The sequence below is a fragment of the Penicillium diatomitis genome, assembly GCF_028827545.1.
Source record: "Penicillium diatomitis strain IBT 30728 chromosome Unknown utg000001l_segment0_segment0, whole genome shotgun sequence".
Lineage (NCBI taxonomy): Eukaryota > Fungi > Ascomycota > Eurotiomycetes > Eurotiales > Aspergillaceae > Penicillium > Penicillium diatomitis.
The window spans coordinates 1280524-1303400 of record NW_026623173.1 but is presented as its reverse complement, the minus strand read 5'-3'; the positions used below and the strand labels follow the sequence as shown (position 1 = coordinate 1303400).

The following is a 22877-nucleotide window of genomic DNA, read 5'->3' as shown; positions in this document are numbered from 1 at the left end:
TTCCGCCTTAGCCGTACATTGGTCTATTGTAATAACCTTCTCTGCAAGACATTATCTCGCAATACCACTACATCATATCTCCGTATATGGAAAGAAGAGACCAGTGGAAAATGCTCGATCAGACCAAGTCCAACCACTAGGTACGAAATCTCCATAACGGTTGTCACTAATCCGCCTTGACACTCTTCTTCTGTCCCTTTCCAGTATTCCAGCCCTTTGTTTCCCAGAACTCGACATTTGCAAGCATTTTCTTGTACGCCCATGAGAACGGGGGATCTGAGGTTGACGCAGAGTCAGTATCAAGCAGCTGTCAGTTGTCAAATCTCAACGTGAAATATAAATACGTACACAAGAACTGTCTCAAATCGTGTCTGTTATCTTCGGGAGAGTAATCAAGAGCGTGGCTGTTTTAAAAAAGGCGGAATATCTTAGCATTTTTGTTCAACCAGGTAGAAGAAGCATATGAGCAGGTGAGTGATGACTTACTATGCCGGTGTGATTGTAGTCATTTTATGACGATTGATAGCTGTGAATGAGAAGGGATGAATGAGCCAAACCGTCTCAATAGCGAAGCGAGACTGATCCTGCACTCACCGTAGTAGAAATAAAAGTGTCGGACCTTTTCGTAGATCTCGCGAGGACTGAATTCGTTGCCCCAGACATGGAGCAACTTCTCATACATGGACCAAGGACCAAGTTTCGCGACCTTGCGAAGGTATCTGAAGCACGGCGGGATTAGCGTAACTGTGCGATGAAAAAGAATGAATAGATCTGTCACATACCCGAAGGTACCCAGCTCGGAATACTTGACACCCATGTCGACTTCATCGGACTGGGCCGCAGCCAAAGGTTCCAGTTCAGCGGTAGGAGTTGCCTCCAAAAACTCTGTAAGGATAGGCATATCGAATTCCCGAACTCCCCACGCGATGAAGCGTTTCAAATCGACCTTGTTGAGACTGCCAATTGGGTTCAACTACTGGGCTGTTAGTATCCATCTATGTCGAAAGTGGAAGTATTTCCGATTCACAGCTGCGGACTCACATCGGCGGAGGAAGCGTCGTACTTGGTCAGATAGCCTCTCAAACTGTAGGAATGAGCAAGGGATCAAATAATAAGTAAGGCCACATGCACATACCATTCTGCAAATATCGTTAGCGAATGACTTTTGTGAGCTAGTCAGAGGTCCAATTACTTACCATCAACGTTCGACGATGCCAGAACTAAGAGACCGCCCCCACCAGGGCGCTGCCGTACCGTCGGTAGCAATGAAGCAAATAAGTATGAGAGGACCATTCTCATCCGAGCTTGGACGTTTTGTAAAGCTAAGTTCTCCGCGGGGGCGCCGCCGTGGAATTTAAAGCGAGGCTGGAAGCTGGTTACCGCGGTGAAGACGTTCATGATCGCAGTGATGACGGTATCAAAATTGAAATCAAGGTGATAGGCACCGATTTGTTGTGCAAGCCTTTTGGCTCGATCCCGGGTCTCATTACTTGAGTTTTGGGTCCCCATGTAGGCCGTGTGGAAGATGCACATGCAAATCTCCTGGCTTGAGGAAGGTAGCCAGTCTGAATCTTCGGGCTTGGCGCACAGACGGCGGACATCCTTAATGACCTGTTCGTTGCCCTCATTAACAGCCTTGAGGACTTGTCGACACATCGAATGAACGATGAGAGCAGACGAGCAGCTGTCAATTCCTCCACTCAAGGCTAGGAAGAACCCAGCAACACCACAACGCCGAAGGTAATCCCAGAGCCAGCAGGCTGGCCCAAGAGCAATCTCCTCTTCCGGGTCATGGATTCGAGGCTTGCGCGGTTCTGAAACCGTCAGGCCAGGGTCAGCCTCCTCAGCCCGGCGAGATAGTCTGACGTCAAGATCGATTCTTTGATATGGGGATTGCTTGCTCGCCTGCATACTACGGCTGGCGCTGGACCGATAGGTGCGAACCTAGGATAGGTCAGTCAGTCTGCTGATCGGAGGTTTTGTTCGGGCTCGGATAATCACACCTCTTCAATATCGACGGTGGCAGTCACAACCTCTACGTCGTTCAGAGAGAATTGAGATCCCTGAGCAACAATCTCACCATTGATGACGATCATGGCACAGCCATCATAGTAGAGTCGGTCTCCATCGCAGCCCTGCTGGTTTGCGTAGAGGTAGATACCACCACTCTGATCAGGTCAGTTGGTGTAGAACATCGAGTCAATGCCAAAATCCTTACCAACTTGGTGGCCTGTGTGATAAGATTAAGGCGCGTGTCCAACTTCCGCAACTCATGGTGGCTACCAGACGAATTGGATATGATCTCAACACCTGTCAAAGCGAGATGTAAGTTGATGCTCATGTTCTGGTCTAATTGAACACATACCTGCCAGTCCGTACGGAATATGAGGTCTAGTGAAAGTTCAGCATTTATGTATCCAGAAGAATTTTCCATTCACGGGTGAATGGACCTCGATTGCAGATACAGAGCAAAACTGACCCGTTTGGTGTGAATAGTTCTTCGCACGTCTCCAACCCCAAGCAAGTGTCACGTGTGCTGATGACGGCATCACCAAATGGAACCTTGTACTGGCCCGTAATATTCCCAACGATTTGTTCGAGATAGTAGTCTTCGGTCTCTTGAGGGCGCTGCCATGGGGTGAAATGCCGATATTCGCGGTAGTTGCCATCTGAAGCATCGAACAAGAGTTAGCAGTGTCCCAGGAACAAAACGCCAGTCAATTGAAGGGTAGTCAGACCATTGGCCAGCCACATTTTGGGGCGAATGAGGACAATCTTGCGATTGTAGAAGATAATCCTAGCGCACAATTAGCGCAGTAGATTCCCAGTGGCCGCATGGGAACATACCGGCAGTTATATCGGACGTTTCTGTGCCTGACTGGCATACCAACATCGACCACGATGTCTTGACAGTCTTCATGGTCAATGATCTGTGCTAGCATCTCCCAGGAGTGAAGGAAAGTGTCGCCCTCCATGAATGCATCAAGACAGCCATATCCTTCGAAACACATGTCAATTTATAGGCGCCAAAGCATCTTCCAAGGGAATGGTTACCGGTGATCTCAAGCTCGGGGCCAACTCTCAGGGTAGCGCCAGCAGCCTTGGCTTGTCGAATACTTTCAATGATGCGATCACGATTGCCTTCCCAGTCCAAGGCCCATTGGTTGAGATTGCTAATATCGAGTCAGTCTCAGATAATGGCACATAATGCTCCGCGAAGCTGCTCAACAGCTGTGTCACTATGATTGCAAGAAGTCCAGCAATATTTTATCCAGTCATACCATGTTGCTAATGTCACCAGATGACCCATGGTGCCGGTTTGGTGTCTGTTGTTTCGAGGCTCAGATACCGTTCAAGCTTCCCCTCCTTCTCCGAGATAATCTATTGATGTAGGTCACGTGTGTGGGGAGATTACTTTCTGGACAATGCCGGATCATTGTTCAATCTATTCTGAACGCTAGCCGATATTGGCTTAGCGTGACATACATACTACAACAGGAGAGTCAGATTACCAGCGGAAAATAACCTTGTCGTGCACTCGATGCTGGATTCAACATGCGGAATATGCGTGAGCCGATCTTGCCAAAATCTTTATAGCAAGCCACATCCAATTGAAAAGATCCAACTGGGCGTCACTGTAGCACCATACGAGGAGATGCAAAGAAAGGAATCTTCCCCGGCTCAAGTCAGCCCTGCCTGCTTCCGCAAGCCGTCAAGTACAGTAGCAAGCTGGCTCAGCCGGGCGATAAGGCTACCGAATGGGAGGAGTCTCAGAGGCTTTCCTTTTTACATTTTACACTTTACCCATCCAAATCGGTGCAACTCCGATGAATGGAAGCGTAGAATAACTTACAGTACAGCTGCGAGACTGTATCATGTAGATTGTACAGTATACCGACTTAATCTCTTATCGAGCGTGCAATCAGGCCAGGGAGTGGAACTAGAGGGAAGCTAGTTCGAATCCACTTCTCGCATTAATCAGCGAGATCGGATCGGGCGTCATCTCGTGCCTGCCGAGAGCCCTCGAGCTTATTCACTGTCGGCAACAGACGCATCTTCTCGGCTTTCAGAGAAGTGTGATTATCGAGATAGCTTTACCTGTGTTACCCCTGCATTCCGGCAGACCGCCCCAATCCTTGAAAGTTTTTCAACTGCTCTGAATATCCGCCATTCCAAATCGAGACAATATGACTGCACCCGCTCAGATTCCTAGCCCGGCCCATATTCTCGCAGAGACTATGCTGTCCCGCCGTTTCGGTAAAGAGACGGCCAACTACTTCTCCAGTAAGTGCAGGAGTGTCCGTCGTTTACGATCCTCACATCACGCAGAGCAGTTCCTAATCAAGACTAGGCTCACCTATCAATCGACTATCGTTCCTTCGAAATGACCACTCATTCATCTCCTCGGCGTTAAAACATCCATCTACCAAATTTCTCCTGTTGAACAAGCTTGCGCCGCTCACCCGATCTCCAGCAGAGCCATACTATGCTCAATACGATGAGGTGCGCGGTCTCATTCCTCAGGATCTCTTTGACAAGACCGAGGATGAGATGCTCAAGGAGTTCGACTCGCGCAAGACACATCCAAACCTGATTTTCCTCGGCCTAGACGAAAGTCGTAAGGAGAGCAATGATTTGATGACCTATAAGAACTACGCGGGACACCCATTCTTCGCCGTTGATGTCACCCCCGGGGCTCCGATGAGCAACAAAGCGCTTGCTCCAGTATTATCAAGGCCATGGAGGAAAAGGGCTTGTCATTTTTCCAGACAAGGGTGATTATGACGTTCCCGCCCGAAGAAGGTAAGTGCTCATCACCCGACCAATTGGCCAAGATGGGAGTCGTTATGTTGACATGGATACAGCGGCTGTTTATGCGCAAGCACGTGCGCTGATGGATTGGAATACACGGAATACTTTCTGCGGCACTTGTGGCCAACGGACGCTGTCGATCAACGCAGGTACTAAACGAGCATGCCCTCCTACGGATGTGGCGCGCTTCGCCGAAGGTCTCCCACCAAATCGCCCCGAATGCAACACGCGCACCACTCTTTCCAACTTGTCCTTCCCCCGTACAGATCCCACGATTATTGTCGCTGTGGTCTCTGCTGATGGGAAGCGAATCCTACTTGGTCGGAGCAAGCGTTTCCCACCTAAATGGTATTCCACGCTGGCGGGATTCATCGAGCCCGGCGAGTCGATCGAGGATGCCGTCCGACGAGAAGTCTGGGAAGAGTCGGGTGTTACGCTCTCGCGCGTGGTCATCCACTCCTCGCAACCTTGGCCATATCCTGCCAACTTGATGATCGGAGCAGTTGCACAGTGCAGTGATGCAGCCCATGAGAAGATCAGCCTCGAGCATGATCCTGAGCTCGAGGATGCTCGGTGGTTCGAGATTGAGGAAGTTGAGGAGGCCCTGCGTATTGGTACCAGTGACCTTAGCACTGGCGCTGGCCCTGAATACAAGGGTGGCTTGCGACTCCCTCCGGCGACGGCTATTGCCCATCAACTAATTCAAGCGGCGGTCAACGCAGACTACTTCCAAGCCGACAAATCCAAGATGTGATGATGACTCGACTGTATAGATGGACGGCCTACATAGATGACTGAGATCCTTGTATAAAGGGCCCAATGCGGGCAGGACGGACGAGTGATTTTGGACAATTTTCCACGTGTCCATGGCATTGTTGTACATAAAAAGAACTGGGCGTCCTCTTGTTAGAGGAGCTCACTCGTTTACATATACTGTTCCATCGCGGAGCTCATGAATACCATGCTGCCCGCTCGGTGATCCGATCTCCGTGTAACGAGTCCCATCCCGTAATTCATGAATGATCACCTGTCGATGACTCCTTCGAGAACGCCTTGAGCTCCGCGCAGATGGCGTGCCATCTTGGCTACCAACCTCACTAGCCGTGGCGCTGCTGGGAGTCCTGGACCGGCTTTCGATTGCAATCGAAGCCTGAAGCCGGTTGTCGGCGACCATCCCAGCGCCATCTTCAACATACCATCGCCGCAAGTCAGAAGCAAAGTCACTTTCCTCGGATCCGTACTCCACAGGCGGACCATTGATCGTCGGCTCAGACCCTGTATGGGCGAAGACAGCCCACGCGCTTGAATCAACGCTGATGAGAACCATTGAGTGCTGGTGGCTTTGGACCTTGAAATCTCTGAGCAAGATGGCATCGCCTTCCGTCACAGTCGGTATTGCAGATTTGTAACGTCGGAAGATTCGAGCCTCAAGCGTCGTACCGGCCATCGATGGGTCAGTGAGGAAGATGCTCATGTAGTAGTCTCTGGCTCCGGACGTCGCCTTGGCAATGGGACTGTATTCGTAGACTACTGAAATTGTATCCACGAGAGCATTATAATGATCAGCAAGCGAGGCGAGAGGGGCAAAGTAAGATAATTTGCTTCGAAGTCCTTGAGCCTCTCGATCTGGTAGCGAAGCTTTCCTGACAACAACGACGGGCGTTTGGGGCGCATCGGGCAGGGGTTCGGTGGAAGATGCTTGCGGCTCATCTGTCTGCATGGTATCTTCGTGTATTTCCGATGAAGGCAGAGACCTCGTCGGTGATGACGGTGGCGTTTCCTCATCCACCTCGTCAACGTCCGGTTTCAAGGCGAGCTTGTCTTGCTCTTGCGTGATAGCTTCCCCATCAAAAACAGCCAACGGAGCGGCATGAAGCTCATTTGAGTCTGCTGGCAATGGCTTTTCACTGCTACTTGCGCCTCTGCTCCTTTCATTCTCGGTGTCGACTTCCTTTTCTATAATCACGTCTTGCGTGAAATCAGGGCTCAGCAATTGCTCGGTGGAGACGGGATCTGACACTGATGCCACAATGCCTGCAATGTCTTCGGTAATAACTTGTTCAGTGTCCTTGAAGACAGAAATTTCGTTTTTTTCCAGCATCGTGACTTCCGCTTCTACAAACCCGGAAAGGCTACCACGACTCGACATTTGGCCTTCCTGAGGATCGACTGAAACTTCCCAGTCTTGTGCACTGTCCGCTCCGAGCAAGGAAGTGAGAGTGCCCTCGGGTCGTTCTTTGGTTACTTCGACCAAGACGTCAGCTTCTTCCTCCTGTGGAGCTTCAGGCCTCATAAACTCGCCTGTGGAGGAGAACGTCTCATTGATTGACGTAAATCGAGAGTCCGTCCCGAGTACCATGTCCTTCTCCATTTCTTTTTCCTCTGGTCCGTGTATGTTTTCCTCGTCATCCTCGTCGTGGTCTTCCACCACCTCGTCTCGCTCAACTCCAACTTCCACAACTTCGCTTTCCTCAACGTCATCTTCCCCAAGATCTTCGTGTTCGCCTTCCAGACGTCCTTTCTCTTCATCTTCTTCGAATTTTTCCAATCCTGCAAATTGAGCCGAGCTGTCTTCTTCGATCACTTCAGCGGGAGCTCGACCGATGGTCTGTTGGGCGGCGTCGTCGACTAGTTTGACGCGCTCATGGTTGTCCCCCTGAACATCATCGCCGGAAGAGGACTCATCATCCAAGTCACTATCACGGACTCGTTCGTTCTCCACATAAGGAAGTTCTTCGTCCTCATCCCCTTCTGAATCGAAGTCCTCTGAGTCTTGGTCACTCGTGACCTCAGATTCTGAAGTGCCATGACCGGAATAAATACCTCGTTTGTACGTCATGGAGCGTTGCGAGTCCATAGTGGCGCGCGATGCATGGGAAGGGGAAGATCTCTCCAAGTCCACCGAGCGGGATGGGGTTGACACAGGCGCATCGGCGGTCGTTCGTTGAGGCCGATCTTCATATTCGCTGTCACTGTCCAAGACGATGACATCTGGTGACCCTGCCGGCTGTTGACGCGTAATCTCTTTGTCATCACTCTCTTGATCTTCATGCATGTCCTCCTCACTATCATATTCGTCCTCGTACAGCTCGCTTGCTGAGAACGAGTCTGCGTCTGCATCTTCATCTTCGTCCATTGAATCAACAGCATGTTTTGCATTTTCGTCCATGGGAGTTGGAATAGCATATTTGTCTTGATCAATTTGCCACGATTCTGCTTCCGCGTCTTCGTCTTCGTCCTCGTCTTCAAGACTTGCATCGTCCGCCTCATTTGCTCGAAGGCCATCCCTTCTGTGCTGACGAGGTGTGTACATCACGGCTGCTTCGGCGAATCTTTTAATTTCCGGGCGCAGTGAGATCTCGTCCGCTATGACCTCGCGCGTCTCGGTGTCCCCATGGACTTGATCGGATCCAGGCTGCATGTGAGTGAGAACGTTTGTTATATCGGTTTCAGTATCTCTTGCCTGCACTTGTGGCAATTCTTGGGCCTTCATATGCTCGACAAGCACTTCCTCATGTTTTTGAGACGCAGGGTCTTCGACTTCTTCGCTTGTGACACCCGCACGCAACTCGTCACCGGCTTCCAACTGCATATCTCTGTTCACTAAATCTGATGATTCAATCTCCGGAGACTGCGAGAGCAAAGGGTCCATGAGAATTTCTGGCGTTTCCTCACATGCGCTAGTGACAGACTCTTGGAGGAAGGACCTCGGTATTTGTTCCTCATCCTTCGCCTGGTGCCATGATGAAGAAGGAAAATCTTCGTATGTCGAGTCCTTTGACTCCTCTCCGTGGTCAGTCGATCCATATGGCATTTGAGTGTGAAGCTCTTTTTCATGTAGGCCACGCTCTTCGGCAGTAACCTCGGAAGATGGTTCGAAAGATCCATGTAAATGTTGTGCAGGTGGCGCGGTATGAATAGTTGCAAAATAGTCTTGTGAATGATGCTGGTCGGATGGGAACGGTGATGGAATTGGTAACCCAGGAGATGGAACTGGCCGCAGCTGGGGCGTAGCTACCGGTGCTGTTGGGAGAGATTCCAGGCCTTCCGACGGAGACATAGCCGAGTTCCTGTCGGACTCTTGCAAACTAGGCCTGATGGAGGACACACGGCCAATATCGAAATGCGGCTTGGCGAAGACAAAAGAATCGTTGACTCCAGGCTGAACACCTGCACTTGCCGGGTTGGTCTCTTCCACATTCGATGCGGCTGGAGATGCGGTTGAGAATGCCGTGGCCGTAAATGTTGGTGCGGGCGTGTCCTCCGTCTGGTCTGCACGGAATTCGATCTCCATTTCGTCCTCCAGTGACTTCTCCCAATCCACCTCGCCATCGAGCTCGGGAGGGCTGCTAGGCTCGTTCACAACGCGCCATTCATTCCGTTGCAGACTGTACCTCGGTCTTTTTCTCCCTTTGCCTGGAACATAGCCGTCTTCCTCGATAAACGGATCGAACATAGAATCAACCGCGCTTCCCGAAGATTTTCGTGAAGATTTGTGAAAAGCAGGTGATCCCCACAGACCACGAAGGGCGACGGGGCCAGAATCGCGATCGACAGAGTGTGATTGAGGTGTCGACGGAGGCTCTATTTCAGGCAGCGCTGAGGGCTGCACAGTAACGGAAAGTGAGGGCGCATTTTGAGATGTCCGGTTGACCTAGAGCATCACGATCAATTGAATGTTCGATTTGACACGGCATAGTGCCGAACCTACCTCCAGCATGACACCGTCGTCGAAGTGCAGATCCCAGGGCACACCTTTCTGTGGGGTTTGCGACGCATTCTCCTTGGACACCAACCGCCCATGTTTCAATGACAGGCATACTGTTTCGCCGATTCCAACGCGCTGCTCTGCGACACTTTCTGCGACGCGACCGTGGAAAATCGCCTTGACCTGGCCATTCGGCCACCGCAAACGAGAATCGGGCTCGGCGAGGAGTAGACTCAGACATTTCTGGAAAGAGGAATATGGCCATATTAGACTGACGGTCGCGACGATGCATCGATTGTCAAGGTCATCGAGTGTCGGTGCTAGTTGCGCGATCGGTGTTTTGCGTTGATTCCGCAATGGCGTCGCCAACAGTTCGGAAGACAAGGGCTTGTCGGTGGCTTCCATCCTGAGATCCCCGTCTACTTCTTCACAGTCGACATGGCGCAACCACTCTCGCTGTTCTAAGATATCGCCGCGGAAGGGTTTGGAGACCAGAACCGCTGAAAGTGAGAGAAGGAACCAGGATTAGAAGCAAAGCGCTGTGGAGCGCTGGAGCGAGCCGCGAGCTTTATCTTGCGGACCCGCGGGAGACCGACCACGGCCTGAGCTTTGGTCGCGAACGAGAAGCAACAGCAGCAGCAACAGCAACCGGCACAGCTCTAGAGTATTAGCAGATTTCCAAAGGACTCGTAAGCTTTCAGTTGTGATGGTGTTTCGGCAGTCTTTGTTGATCATCGACCGACTACAGATGATGTAACGATCTGATTATATAATGTCAACTCAAATCGTTCCAAACGCGTGACAAAGAAAACCTCATTGACATGCAGATAGGCTGTGTAAGCGTGTAGTGTATAACTGTATATACTGCATCCATACGATGAAGTGTTCGGACCTTTGGTCTCATTGAATATTTGTGTGCTTGAAGGTATGCTTGACTCCTGGTCGCAAATTCCAACTTGCCAGCCACGAAGTCCCGCGGTGACCGGGTGTTTGATGCAGGCTCGTGACCTTCTTCAAGGTTGAGCCTCGAAATCCATTCGGTGGACGCAAGGAACACGAGTGCATCGATGTCGACAGCTCCAGCCTGGCCTCAACTGAAGAGTCCTTGCCGGTCAACAAATAGACGTCTGATCGAGGTTAGACAAGATTGAATCGACAGGTTCTATACACTTGGGAATCCCATAACAGGTTGAAGCCAGCACGATACCCGCCAGCTATGCGACACAAGGAAGCAGGATTACTCCTGCTGTACTCTCCTTGACAGTAGTATCGATTGTCGAGTCAATGTTGTCTGCCTGACGTGGAACGCTGTCTCCTTCCAGAGGCACCAGAAGTAAGTCGACATGCGGAGGTTGGCCTCTCTACCTGGAGGAGACCCCACCATGACGATCGGAAGACCCAGTACAAACTCTACGGAAGCATCCCGTCGTCGTCTTTCCTAAACACTACAACTACTCATTGGACCTTTTCCCAAGACTAATCATGACTCTTGCGCATCCTATTCGACGGGTTGCCATCATTGGGGCGGGACCGTCGGGGCTGGCGGCGTTGAAGTATGTATGCTCGGCGGTGGCCTCACCGGGCGAGATCGTCAGTTCGTTTTCGACTCAGAACTGACCGTCGCGAATAGATTCCTGTTGGCAGAGGACTGCTTTGAATGCATTGACCTGTTTGAACAAAGAAGCTCGGTCGGAGGGGCATGGGTCTACACGGGTGGCCCTGCGAAGGCTGGGATGAGCACGACTGTTCCGCATCTCAACCCACATGAGCCAGTGCAGAGGCCGATCTGGGACAAGCGAGAAGATGGCTCGTCTCAGGCCATCTTCGTATCGCCGCTGTATGAGCGACTGGAGACCAATATTCCCAAGGATTTGATGCGCTTCTCGGATTTGGCGTTCCCTTCCGATGCCCAATTGTTTCCTAAGCACCAAACGGTTCAGGAGTACCTGGACGCGTACGCGGCACCGGTGAAGGGTTACATCAAGTTCGAGACTCAAGTGGTCAGCCTAAGGTTAAAGAATCCAAGTCTGAGCACTTGGGAGTTGACCACCACCAATTTGTTCGATGGTCTCAACACGACGCAGATCTACGATGCGGTTGTCGTGGCCAGTGGTCACTTTAACGTTCCACATTTACCCGATATCACGGGAATTAAAGAGTGGGATCGCGTGTATCCTGGAGCAATCTCACACTCCAAATACTACGACCGGCCCGAGCAGTTCGCGGGCAAGAAGGTCGTTGTAGTTGGCAGCTCAGCTTCGGGGCTTGACATCGGAGGTCAGATCAGTGAAATGAGCGCTGGTCCAGTCATCGTGTCCCAACGGTCCGAATCTTACTTCGCTGCCGCATCTGGAACGGCAATCAATAAGGTCTTTCGGCCCGAAATCGTCGAGTTCCTCCCACCAGCGAAATATGACCGAGGAGTTCGATTTGCAGACGGCCACATCGAGGAGAACATAAATGCCGTGGTCTTCTGCACGGGCTATTTCTATTCATATCCCTTCCTCTCATCGTTGAAGCCTCCTGTGATCACGGACGGCTGGAGGACCAGGCATGTCTATCAACAACTCTTCTATACAGAGCATCCAACTTTGGTGTTTCCAGTGCTTCCTCAACGCGTGATTCCCTTCCCTTTGGCTGAAAATCAAGCAGCTGTTTTCTCGCGCGTGTGGTCTCAGCGGCTCCAGCTCCCTCCAAAAAGCGAGATGGAGGCCTGGGAGGCCGCACAGGTAGATCAAAAAGGCGATGGCAAGACGTTTCATCTGCTTCCATTTCCTTTGGATGCTGACTATTTGGAGTTTTTGTATACTTGGGCTGCCTCGGCCGCGCCACGCCCGGCACTTTCCAATGGAGGCCATGGCCGGCTCGGAACGTGCTGGACTGAGCGAGAGCGTCAAATTCGGAAAATTTTCACAGAGATCAGACAAAGTTTTGTGAACAAAGGAATTGAGCGCAGCTCGGTTCGGACGCTTGAGGAACTAGGTTACACCTTTGATGCTCCCATGGTGAAGGTTTAGTCTAGTGGTACTGTGGTACTTCATCATAGCTGGGGAGGTGAGGACCAAATGATAGATCGTTGAGTGTCACGTCGTTCAGTAGAACAACCTTGTCCGGTTACAGACAAGAAAACAAATCTCGTACCAGATCACTCTCGCCAAGCTCCTTAAGCCTGGATCGCTAAACATTGAGCACTTTTTTAAGCAATAGTTGGCGCTATCGATAACGACCCCAATGTACTCGATCACGTGAATAGCATGGATCTCCGCCTGGCTGGCGCGCATCCACTTCCTCCTCCAACGACAGCGACCACGACCAATAACCCCTTAAACTGCATACTGTCAAACTTATTCAGTTTCAAATGGTCCACAGATCTTGAGAAGGGAATCCTGCTGGTCTTGAAAAGTATATAAATTCTTTGAAGATGGAGGATAATCCGACCCCGTCTTCTTTGGGTGATATTGACGCTACAGTACCTACATCTAATCCGGAAAGCGTTGCGCCTCTGAGTGTACGCTCAGACGCGAACCATGTTCTGCACTCCCACATTGGAGTTCATCACGCACATCCTGAAGCTATGCTGCTTGGTCACTCAGCAACGGATGTTTCGCTCTCCATGCAAACAATCCAGCCAAGTGCCTTAACGGTCGAAGATGCCGAGGAGATGCCGAGTGGATCAGTTCGTCTTGGACCCTCTGAGTTCGCAGTCACACTTCCAATGGACTCGCGTGTAAAAGACTGCTATGACAGGGTGATAGCTGATGCATCGCCTATCTTGAAAGAGCTTCTTCCAAGTTCTGCGCACTCGAGTCAGATCTTGGACACGAAGGTAAATCGTTTGTCTCACTTGTTGCTACGCATCCAAAGCTGATAAATTCTGGCAGCGCGATGAACTCTTGGCTAAAACTCAAGAGGTTGTAATGAAGTTGAATAATGTCTCAATTCATCCGGATCTGAACATTGTTCAACACGTGCTGTACGAAGACTCCAAGCTTGATCGAGAAGCTGAGTGGGCTGAGTACTCGAGCGCTAAGTTTCGGCTGCTCGGATGGCTCATCAGAGTTGGCTGTGATCACGACCTTCACGTGATTCTCGCTGTTTCAGGTGAAGACAAACGGCAAATAGTCGAGCGCTACCTTCTTGGCAAGGGCTTCAGCTTTACCAAGCCTCGAGATCAGCTCGGAGGTAATTTGGAGATCTCTCTGCAAAAGGACGCCCTCAGCTTTGCCATCCACTTTGATGACAGTGTGCGAGGGGCTTTCAAGCCACCATCTGCAGTGTTCGTATTTGACACATCCTACAAGCTGGATCGTCCCGCCGTACAGCACATGAGGACAACCTACTCAAGGAATGGTGCTCTCCTTCCGGTCATTTGGTTCCTTATTTCCAACTCATGTGAGCACATTGAACGCTGTCTTCCTCCACTCCCAGAGTTGGAGAGGCTCGGCCTTTTAATGCAGTACACGACTTCTTTTGCCGAGGAAGTTGGGGACTTGCAAGATGATGCTTTGAACGTCTGCGAAGATGCCGAAGAAATATTGCGGTTCATTTCAGATCCATTTATTTCTTGGCCAATACCGACGATTGAGCCGTTGCCATTTGTTTCGCCGGACGAGTCGAGCTCAAGCCCTCTGTCTTCTGACGAGCCCACGCGTGCCACTCAAAAACGTGCCTTGGTAGGCTAGAACACCTCTCGTATAACAAGCCTAGAACTATATGTTAACGAGCAATGATGCAGGACAACGAAAAAGAGCCTGAAGACTACATTTTGAAACGAACGAAACTTGACACACAAGAAACAAGTCAGATGACGCAATCGACGAAGCCACCCAGCCAGAGCCTTGATCGTGATCTTCATTCTCTGGAGAGAAGCCTAGTCCACATGAAGGCTGTCCACGAATCGGAGAAGACTGCTCTTCAGCATGAATTGACACAAACTCTCGCGCGTCTCCGAGAGCTCGAGGCTTCTTTAAGCGAAGTTCAACACCGTTACGAAACTCGCACGGCAGACCTACACAAGGTTCGCCGAGAGCGTGACAAACTAATTGAGGACAAAGCATCCCTGGAGCAAAAGGTCGAAAAGCAAAAAGAGGACGCTTTGAACTGGAAGACTGCACGCTTGCAGCTTCACGCCGAGCTGGAGAAATTAAGACAGGAAATTCAAGACGGCGGTGGCCCCCTCTCAGAAATGGAGCAGCTGCGGGAAGACAATCGTCGTCTGATGGCCGAGAAAGCAGGCCTCGAGCGAAAGGCCGAATACGAAAAGAATCAAGCGGAGTATACCCGCGAGCAATATCAGACTGCCTCTCGAGCCGCCGCGCAGTCAGGAAATGAGCTTCGTCAGCTGCAAGAAGAGAAAGACGCCCTGGCTCGCAAACTCCAGAGCAATACTATCCAATTGCGGGAAATAAACATCAAAGCAGACTCGGCACGTCACCTCGCTCGAATTAATGAGCTGGAACTCATTCTTGCATCTCGTGATGACCTGTTACGGAAGAAAGAAGACGAGCTACGGGAGATTCGAAAGAACCGACCCTCAACCCGATCCACAAGTTCCCAGCCCCGTAGTCCAAAATGGGCTACGAGTAGCCGCCCCACAAGCCCGGGAGTTGGCTACAATGGTAATGGCAACGGCAACGGCAACGGTAATGGAAACGGCTTTGGTGGTCGAGCTAGTGCTCTACGGTACAGCTCTGAGATGCCATTTTGAAGAACCTGCATTCGTTTGACATCCCCGATTTTGGCTTGGCGTGCTGCATTTTCAGAGGGGAGTTTCATTCATGAGAGCATTGGCAAGGAGTTCATAGCCTAGTGAGATAGTATTTCCAGAAAGGCGCCTAGCAGATTCATGGTACATCTTTTGCTCGCTTTATCAGGCTGCCCCCCTTTCATGCGTCAATTGCAATCCACCGTTGGGACAGGAAACAAGGTCGCATAGTGATACAGGTAATTGGTCATTGAAACTGACTAGCCTTTGACAATGGACTGTTCAAGGCTACCAGGCCACAGACAGAGGCGGAACCATGACTACATTGGCAAGTCTAATTGGGTCTCACTACTCGAACCCGGCGCTCAAGAAATAGATCAATTGCATACCTCAACACCCATAACCATTCCGTGCTGAATTGGCCGCCAGTGCCAGTCGAGTCGGGGTCGGCTCTACGGCGACTCGTCTGGTCAGATTCCTAACTGCATTGCGTTACCAAGGACATTGATCTTCTGCGAGCCGTTTACTTTGAGATAGACTGATAGAAAAAGAAATTGGAAGTATTATGTATTGGAGTTGAACCAGTCAGTGCTTATGTAGTATAGAACGACGAAATTGACAAACAAAAAGGAATGAATACATGGGCTAAGGAATTGGCATCCTTGATTGCAGACAAATTGTGGGAAAATGAAGAAACAAGAAAGCCTCCAACTCCTCTGTGCGCGCAAGGAGCAAAATTGATCAAGTTCAATGAAAGACAATGGAAACCAAAGTGGCAAAACAAATGTCTTCGAAGCGAAGACATGCACATCAATATACAAAATAGATCTAGGAAGAATTCATGGCATTCGCGATGAATGCCGCCAATTCCTTGGCCTTCGCACCCTGGGTCATGGTGAAGTGGTTGGCATCTTCCATGATTGTGATACCACCAACATTCTTGGTTCCTACCAGTGTGTCCCAGCCGTTGGGACCGAGATCGGTACGATTATTCAACAACCACTGCATCTCACGAGGGTCAGGGCTACCATCCTCGGCGGGCTCAGGGCGGGGGTCGTTCGGTTTGTTGCACACTCCATCTTTGGCCCAGACTATGAAGGTCTTAGGAATCTTCTCTGCCTGCTCCTCGTCATTGAATGGGAACGGCGCAGCTTTGTAGGCGTCCAACGAGTCGATGAAAGCAAGGAAGTGAGGGAGCAACCACTTGGGAGGTGGAGCATTGCCTTCGCCAAATAGGCCAATGGAGTCGAAGAATCTGTAGAGGCGACGAGGAAGCTTCTCAAGTCCGATGGGAAATGGGGAATCGAGAAGGAGCAGGCGCTCAACGCGCTCGCCTTCCTCGAAGATCAGGTGACGGGCAGCATCGTAGGCGCAGATACCACCAGCTGACCATCCACCGAAGTTGTAGGGTCCAGTGGGCTGTCGACGTCTAATCTCTGCAACGTAGGGATATGTGAGCTCTTGAAGGGGGAATGTGAGCTTCTCAGGCGTGCGCATGTACGGGCAATTCAAGCCGTAGACACAGACGTCAGGAGAGATGCCCGGGATCGTAGAGTAGGAGGTAGCAGAGCCAGATCCGTCAGGGAAGAGGAAAAGCTTCTGCGTTGCGGTTTTAGGGTTGCCCTGAAGGAGGATTGATGTGGCAGGGGGGTGCTGAATCAATGATTGAGTAGGCGTAGGCATCTTCATATTTAGTTCTTCCGGCAGTTTGATCATTTGTGGCGTAGGAGCCTTCGGCTTCAAATCCAAAGCGACTTCGACTTCGTCTAGAGTCTGGTTCTCAATGAAGAACTCTCCAGACAAGTCCATGTCAAGATTTTCGCGAATCTTGCCCAACACTGTGAGAGACATCAATGAATCCAGACCCATTTCTCCGAGGTTTGCGTCTCCAGGGAGCTCTTCTGGTTGAACTCCAATCTCCTCGGCAAGGATGACACAGATTTCTCTCATTGTATCATTTTGCTCAAGGGTCACAGTTTTCTCATTGGCAGGGGTTGGCAGGCCGCTTGAGTTGGGAGTCGAGATATCAGTGGAGGTATCCGTGGAGGAGCCTCCCGCGTCGCTGCTTGATTCATCACTGGCACTGTCGGATGGGCTCATCTGTGCCAACATCTGCTTGAAGTCTTTAATAGTGGGACAGTCCACAAAGACACTTGATTCGAGATCGAGCCCAAATTCTTCCCGGTAACGACCAGTAACTGTGAGGGAAAGAAGGGAGTCTACCCCATAGTCGGCGAAATTCAAGCTATCGGTCATCTCTGACGCAGACAGTCCGACCTCTTCGGCCAATATACTAAGAGCCTTCGAAATGATACTATGTCCAGGTGACTTAGTTGAAGGCTCCGCGGACTTCTTTGCCTTCGGCAAAGGAGTCTTCTTCACGACAATCGGAGCAGGTGAAGCCTTTGCACCGGCAGCCGAAGGCTTTACAGTAGCTCCACCCGCCGGCGGCAGAACAGTGTCCAGAATCTTTCTTGACAATGCTTGGAACTATTGAATGGCAGTCAGTATTGAAATTGGTGTTGGAAAAGGATCAGCTCTGACATACCTGTACACCTCCGTAGACAGCTACAATGTCTTCTCCGTCAAAAACGTATACATCACCTGCAAAGATAGCGTCCCGCCAAGGTTGCATGCGGACGTAAGTACGGTATGTGACACTGGGATCGAACTTTTTCAAGCATCGCATTGAGTCCCAGCCGTGGTTCACATAAACCGTGTTCTTCGAATCTGTTGCATCGCTTGCATTCATAATGAAGCCAGAGAGGTGGCCAATACTGTCGATCCAGAAGGGGTTGCGGTGGAAGTTACCAGGAGGGGCCTGGAACTTGACCAAAGCAGTGGCTTCGTGTTGTTCGCTGTCGAGGATGACTTCCTGAATGGACTTGTAGTTCTCATCATAGTCGACCAGGGAGCTGAACAACTTATAGACCATTCCTCGCTTCATTCGATGAGCCTGTCCACTTTCCGTGCTCTGCTTGAGGTGCTCAATGCTTCGCTTTATGAGATATGCACTGCGCTTCCAATCATTGGCGGCGGCGCTTGTGTCAAAGAACTTTATGGTGCAGCTGGCGTGATCAAGAATCTTCTTGCCCTCGGAAGTCACAGACCAAACCTGCATCTTGGCGCTCTCATCAGCCCATTCCGCAGTAGCAGAAACTCGGAAGAGTTGCTTGCCACCCTTAGCAATCAACGGCTTGGGAACAGCGACATGACAGACGTCAAAGCCACGTTCTTTCCACTCGGGCTTGTACTTGTCAACGAGGAATTCTGCCAATGTTTGCGCGATGTCCGCGTAAAGAGACTGATATGTGTGTTAGTTTGAATTAATCCAAGCACTCGATGGTTAGAGCTGAACATACCGATGGGCAAAGTGCTGCCCCATTAACCTTGTGTCCTTGAATAACACGATTCAACTCAGGATCGGCTATGTCATTCTCAACAACAACGGTCGCAGACTTAGCGTCCGAGGTGGTTTCCAAAATCCTTTGAGCGGACGTGGACAGGAAGGTTGTGATAGGTGCAGCATCGGCCTTGGCTTCAACGGGCGCGCCCTTTGTGAGACAAAAGTTGTTTCTGTATGGAATCCAATAGTTCTTGAGATCCCACTTATAAGAAGGCAGTGCGAGGACTTCGTGCGTCATGTTGAAGTCCTGATGATATTCTTTCCATTGCAAGTCAACTCCTGCTGTGTACAGTACTGACAAGCTGTTCGAGAAGACCTTCCAAGTGTCTTCTTGGCGGCGAAGAGAGGGAGTCGTGGTCGCCTGCGGTCCGAATGTTGACTTGACCATACCGGAGCAGACCGGATGAGAGCCGATTTCGACCCAAACAGTTTTGTCATTCATCAACTTTGCGTGTCGAGTTGCTTCCAACCCGCCAAGGAAGTTGACGGCCTCCCGACAATGGCGCGTCAGATAGTTTGGGCCGAGAATGTCAATGTTAGACTCATCAATCACACTTCCAAGCAAAGCCGATACATATGAAATCTTAGGCTTGTGGAACGTCACGCCCTTGGCGATTTCGTTGAGACTCTCAAGGATGGGCTCAACTTGAGCGGAATGGAAAGCGAAGGGAACTTTCAGCTTGGTAGCCTTGAAGCCTTCGTTTGTGAGCTTTTCCGCGAGTTGCTCAATCTTGCCAACGGCACCGCTAATAACCGTTTCACTAGGCGCGTTGATGCACGCAATCTCAGCGGATCCGTCATCAATAAACTGTTTGACTTGTACGACCGATGACTTGACAGCCAGCATGGCATGAGTACCAACTTCACATTTCTCTGTCAAAAGCTGGGCGCGGCGACCAGCAAGGAAAATAGTGTCACTGTTGGTGAGGATCCCGGCAGCGTTAAGCGCGGCATACTCGCCCAAGCTATGGCCCAGGACGAATGAAGGCTTGATTCCAAGAGAAATCCAGAGCTTGGTGAGAGCCATTTGCAGACATGTGGTGCCAAGTTGTGTCACCACAGGACTAAGCTCCTCGATCGGAACACTGCCATCGACAAGCGGCATAACAGAAGGGAAGCCATGGCTCAAAGCAATACGATCCAAGTGCTCGATATTGTCACGGAACTGCTTGTTATGGAGGAACAATTCCTTGCCCATTCCAGCGTACTGCGCGCCTTGTCCAGTGAAAACAAATCCAATTCCAGGTGCCACTGACGGAATAGTTGTTGTGTCCCGATTCGAACTTGCGTTCAGCGAGTCTCGAATTTCTTCCAAGGTTGCCCCAGTCACGGCGACGCGGAAGTTGTGGTGGATGCGTCGCGCAGTTGTGGTGTAAGCCAAGTTGCCAAGAAGATCAGCTTCGTTCACGGTGAACAAGTTCTTATTCTTGTCAATATACTGGACAAGTGCGCTGACGTTGGCCTTCAAAGCTGAATGAGAGCGCGCAGAGACAGCAATGGTGTGGAAAGTTCGTGGGTCAGTGCCAACACGTTCGTGCAGAGGACCATCCTCCATGAGAATGGCAGTATTACCTCCAGCAGCGGAGAAATTGTTGACAAATGTTTTGCGCTTGCCGCCTTCAGGACGATTCCAGGGAGTTGGCTTGAGGGCAATGTGGACGTTCCGCTGGTCGAGATCAGTGGGGAAATTGTGGTTGATCTTCGTTTTGATACCGCAATGAGGAGGAATTGTGTTTTTCTGCATCATCATCAACACCTTCAACAATGCGCAGACTCCAGATGCAGACTCTCCGTGACCAATGTTTGATTTAGCTGAGCCAAGATGAAGGGACTGGCTAGGTCCTCGTCGGTAGTCGGGGGCGAAGACATCCAGAACGGATGTCATCTCGACGGCGTCGCCAGCCTGCGTACCTGTACCGTGCATTTCGATGTAGCTGACCTCTTTCGGGTCGTAGTTATTTTCATTGAGAAGCTTATCGAAGATGAATGCCTGGGCCCCAGCGTGAGGTCGAGTAATGGAGACAGCCTCTGCAGAGTGATTGGTGTAGGCGCCGGCAATGACACCATAAATGGGGTCGTTGTCGGCTTGTGCATCTTCCAAACGCTTCAGAACAACAGACCCGATACCATCGGCTCGGCAATAGCCGTCTGCTCCATCATCGAAGGTGGTACAGTTGCCAGTGCGCGAGAGGAAATGACCCCGGTCGAGACCAGCATGGTTATCAGGATTCGTGAGGATGTTCACACCACCGGCTACCGCAGAGTCGCATTCATTCCGCCAAAGCGAGTTGCAAGCCACATGAATAGCAGCGAGACTTGAAGAGCAGGCGGTATCCACGCTAACGCTAGGACCACTGAACTTGAAGTAGTAGTTGATGCGGCCAGGTGTAAACGCTCGATTTCCCCCGGGAATAAAATAGGTGTCAATATCTTGTCCGCTGTTGATTTCACGATAATCGTCACTGGTCATTCCGTAGAAGACGCCGACTCTGTTCTTCTGGGTAGATGGTGTGCTGTCAGGGATGAAACCAGCCATCTCGAAAGCCTCATAAGCCGTCAGCAGCGCGAGTCGCTGAGCAGGATCGGCTTGAAGAGCCTCGCGGGGTGACATGTTGAAGAATCGAGGATCAAACAGGCCAGGCTCTCTGATCCAGCAACCATATTGGACTTTGCTAGTGTTCCGTGTGTTACCTTCCATGTCGACATGAGCCTTGACATCCCAACGATCAGCCGGTACTTCACGATGAACATCAAGTCCCTTATACAGGAGCTCCCAGAACGCTTCAGTATCCTGGGCCTCTGGGAAGCGTCCCGACAAGCCGATGATGGCAATCTTTGACTGGTCGGAGCGGCCGCTGCTGTTGACATTCTCAGGCTCTTTCTTCACGTCGCCGATGTTGCCAACGATCTCGATATTCGTAATCCCAGCCTTCTTGAGTGAGTTGTGAAGGCTTTGCGTGGCGGTGCTGCAGACCGGGTATAAGGTGCAATTGGAAGTAGTTTGCTTGAGAACCGATGTGCAGGATTCGATGACTTTGTCCCAGCAAAGCTGTCGAACAATGATCTCCCGGAGCACAGCTTTCAATAGATCCTCGAGTGTCTCTGCGGCGAGAACTGCGCCAGTCTCACATGACAAGAGGGGAATTTGTGGGACGTACTTCGAGAACTTCTCTGTGGGCCACGACTCCATGATGCGCTCTACATCTCTGTCGTCATAAAGATGCGAGGCATGGTACGGGCCGTGGATTGGAGCTCTCGTTGGTTTTGAATCCTTGGGCAGATGTGAGTCTATGAATTCTGCGAGCAAGCTCGGCGCTGCACTGATAGTCAGGCTGTTTGGGCTGACCGCACTGATCCATGGCTTAGAAACATTCGGCAGTCCCTGAATCCTATATTAGCCGTTGTTTCGACGGGAATTTTCACGAAACAGCTCTCACCTTCTTCAAGCTGAACTGCGCAATCAAGCTGTCTCCATCTTCCGGGCGAATGCCTGAAGTAAGTACAGACCAGCTTTGAGATGCGCGGTTCTCTTCCACCAGTTCACGGACTTTGATAACACACGCTCCCAGTCTTAGAGCCACAACTGCCGTTTCAACAGCAACTGGGATGAGCTCTCCCACAGTCTTGGAAGAGCTCACTGCGGCCGAAGCCAGCTGGCCTGTACAAATACCGAGGATCAGGGTCTCGGATCTAGAGGGATACTCATGGCCCAGATCACCATGATAGCTATGTGCATTGTCAGCAACGATCACAGGTTTTCATCCTGGGGAACGATGATTTCTTGAAGCCGAACATACTGAATGAAGCATCCAAGCTGATAGATCGTGGTCAGTGCTCCCTCCAAAGCTGGGTTTGGACCAAATTCCCGGTAACGCGCCAACAAGTCGACGATGCTAGTAAATCGCGGGAAAATCTGTCGCTGCGAAGGCGACAAGGCACTGATCTCTTTGCGCAACGCATGATAACATTTATGGAAGAAGGATATCACAAGTGAGTCGTTCTTGGCTTGTAAAAGACGGCGAAGGCCCGAGTCGAAGTCGGCAGTCTGATCCCCGAAGAGATACACACGACTGGGGCTCTCCATCTTCAGGTAGTACCTAACACTAGCCAAAGAGGGAAGTCCGTTTCTAATCAGAGAGTTGAGAAAGTTAATGTCCAGATGAGGTTGACTGTGTGGGACATGTTCTTTATACAAGCAACGAGCGACGGGAGAGCGCTCTTTGGGTGGGGCAGTCTCATGCCAAAGG

The 22877-nt window shown here is 50.8% G+C and overlaps 6 protein-coding genes across 6 annotated transcripts; 3 read left to right on the top strand and 3 right to left on the bottom strand.

Annotated features, from left to right (window-relative positions):
• Positions 1-166: 166 nt before the first annotated feature.
• Positions 167-3325, bottom strand: N7539_000389 (glutamine-dependent NAD(+) synthetase; the record flags this gene model as incomplete). Its single annotated transcript, XM_056929993.1, has 16 exons — positions 167-276; positions 349-404; positions 487-526; positions 595-719; positions 783-973; positions 1042-1084; positions 1136-1139; positions 1197-1944; positions 2004-2168; positions 2219-2310; positions 2366-2391; positions 2480-2669; positions 2739-2797; positions 2848-2998; positions 3055-3173; positions 3282-3325. Coding segments are annotated over 16 exons (2163 nt in total), but the record flags the coding sequence as incomplete, so codon positions are not given.
• Positions 3326-4187: 862 nt separating this feature from the next.
• On the top strand, positions 4188-5566 carry N7539_000388 (NAD(+) diphosphatase; the record flags this gene model as incomplete). Its single annotated transcript, XM_056929992.1, has 4 exons — positions 4188-4284; positions 4352-4725; positions 4770-4803; positions 4866-5566. The coding sequence occupies 4 exons, from the start codon at positions 4188-4190 to the stop codon at positions 5564-5566; spliced, it is 1206 nt and encodes a 401-aa protein (XP_056794285.1).
• Positions 5567-5728: 162 nt separating this feature from the next.
• Positions 5729-9925, bottom strand: N7539_000387 (uncharacterized protein; the record flags this gene model as incomplete). Its single annotated transcript, XM_056929991.1, has 2 exons — positions 5729-9466; positions 9524-9925. 2 exons carry the CDS (start codon positions 9923-9925, stop codon positions 5729-5731), a joined length of 4140 nt encoding a protein of 1379 aa, XP_056794284.1.
• A 1077-nt stretch (positions 9926-11002) lies between these two features.
• Positions 11003-12537, top strand: N7539_000386 (putative flavin dependent monooxygenase; the record flags this gene model as incomplete). The annotated part of the gene is made up of 2 exons (XM_056929990.1): positions 11003-11073; positions 11151-12537. 2 exons carry the CDS (start codon positions 11003-11005, stop codon positions 12535-12537), a joined length of 1458 nt encoding a protein of 485 aa, XP_056794283.1.
• A 404-nt stretch (positions 12538-12941) lies between these two features.
• On the top strand, positions 12942-15227 carry N7539_000385 (uncharacterized protein; the record flags this gene model as incomplete). Its single annotated transcript, XM_056929989.1, has 3 exons — positions 12942-13346; positions 13402-14193; positions 14256-15227. The coding sequence occupies 3 exons, from the start codon at positions 12942-12944 to the stop codon at positions 15225-15227; spliced, it is 2169 nt and encodes a 722-aa protein (XP_056794282.1).
• An 825-nt stretch (positions 15228-16052) lies between these two features.
• On the bottom strand, positions 16053-22714 carry pksP (polyketide synthase alb1; the record flags this gene model as incomplete). The annotated part of the gene is made up of 5 exons (XM_056929988.1): positions 16053-17714; positions 17773-18528; positions 18587-22012; positions 22068-22356; positions 22428-22714. The coding sequence occupies 5 exons, from the start codon at positions 22712-22714 to the stop codon at positions 16053-16055; spliced, it is 6420 nt and encodes a 2139-aa protein (XP_056794281.1).
• Between the last annotated feature and the right edge of the window lie 163 nt (positions 22715-22877).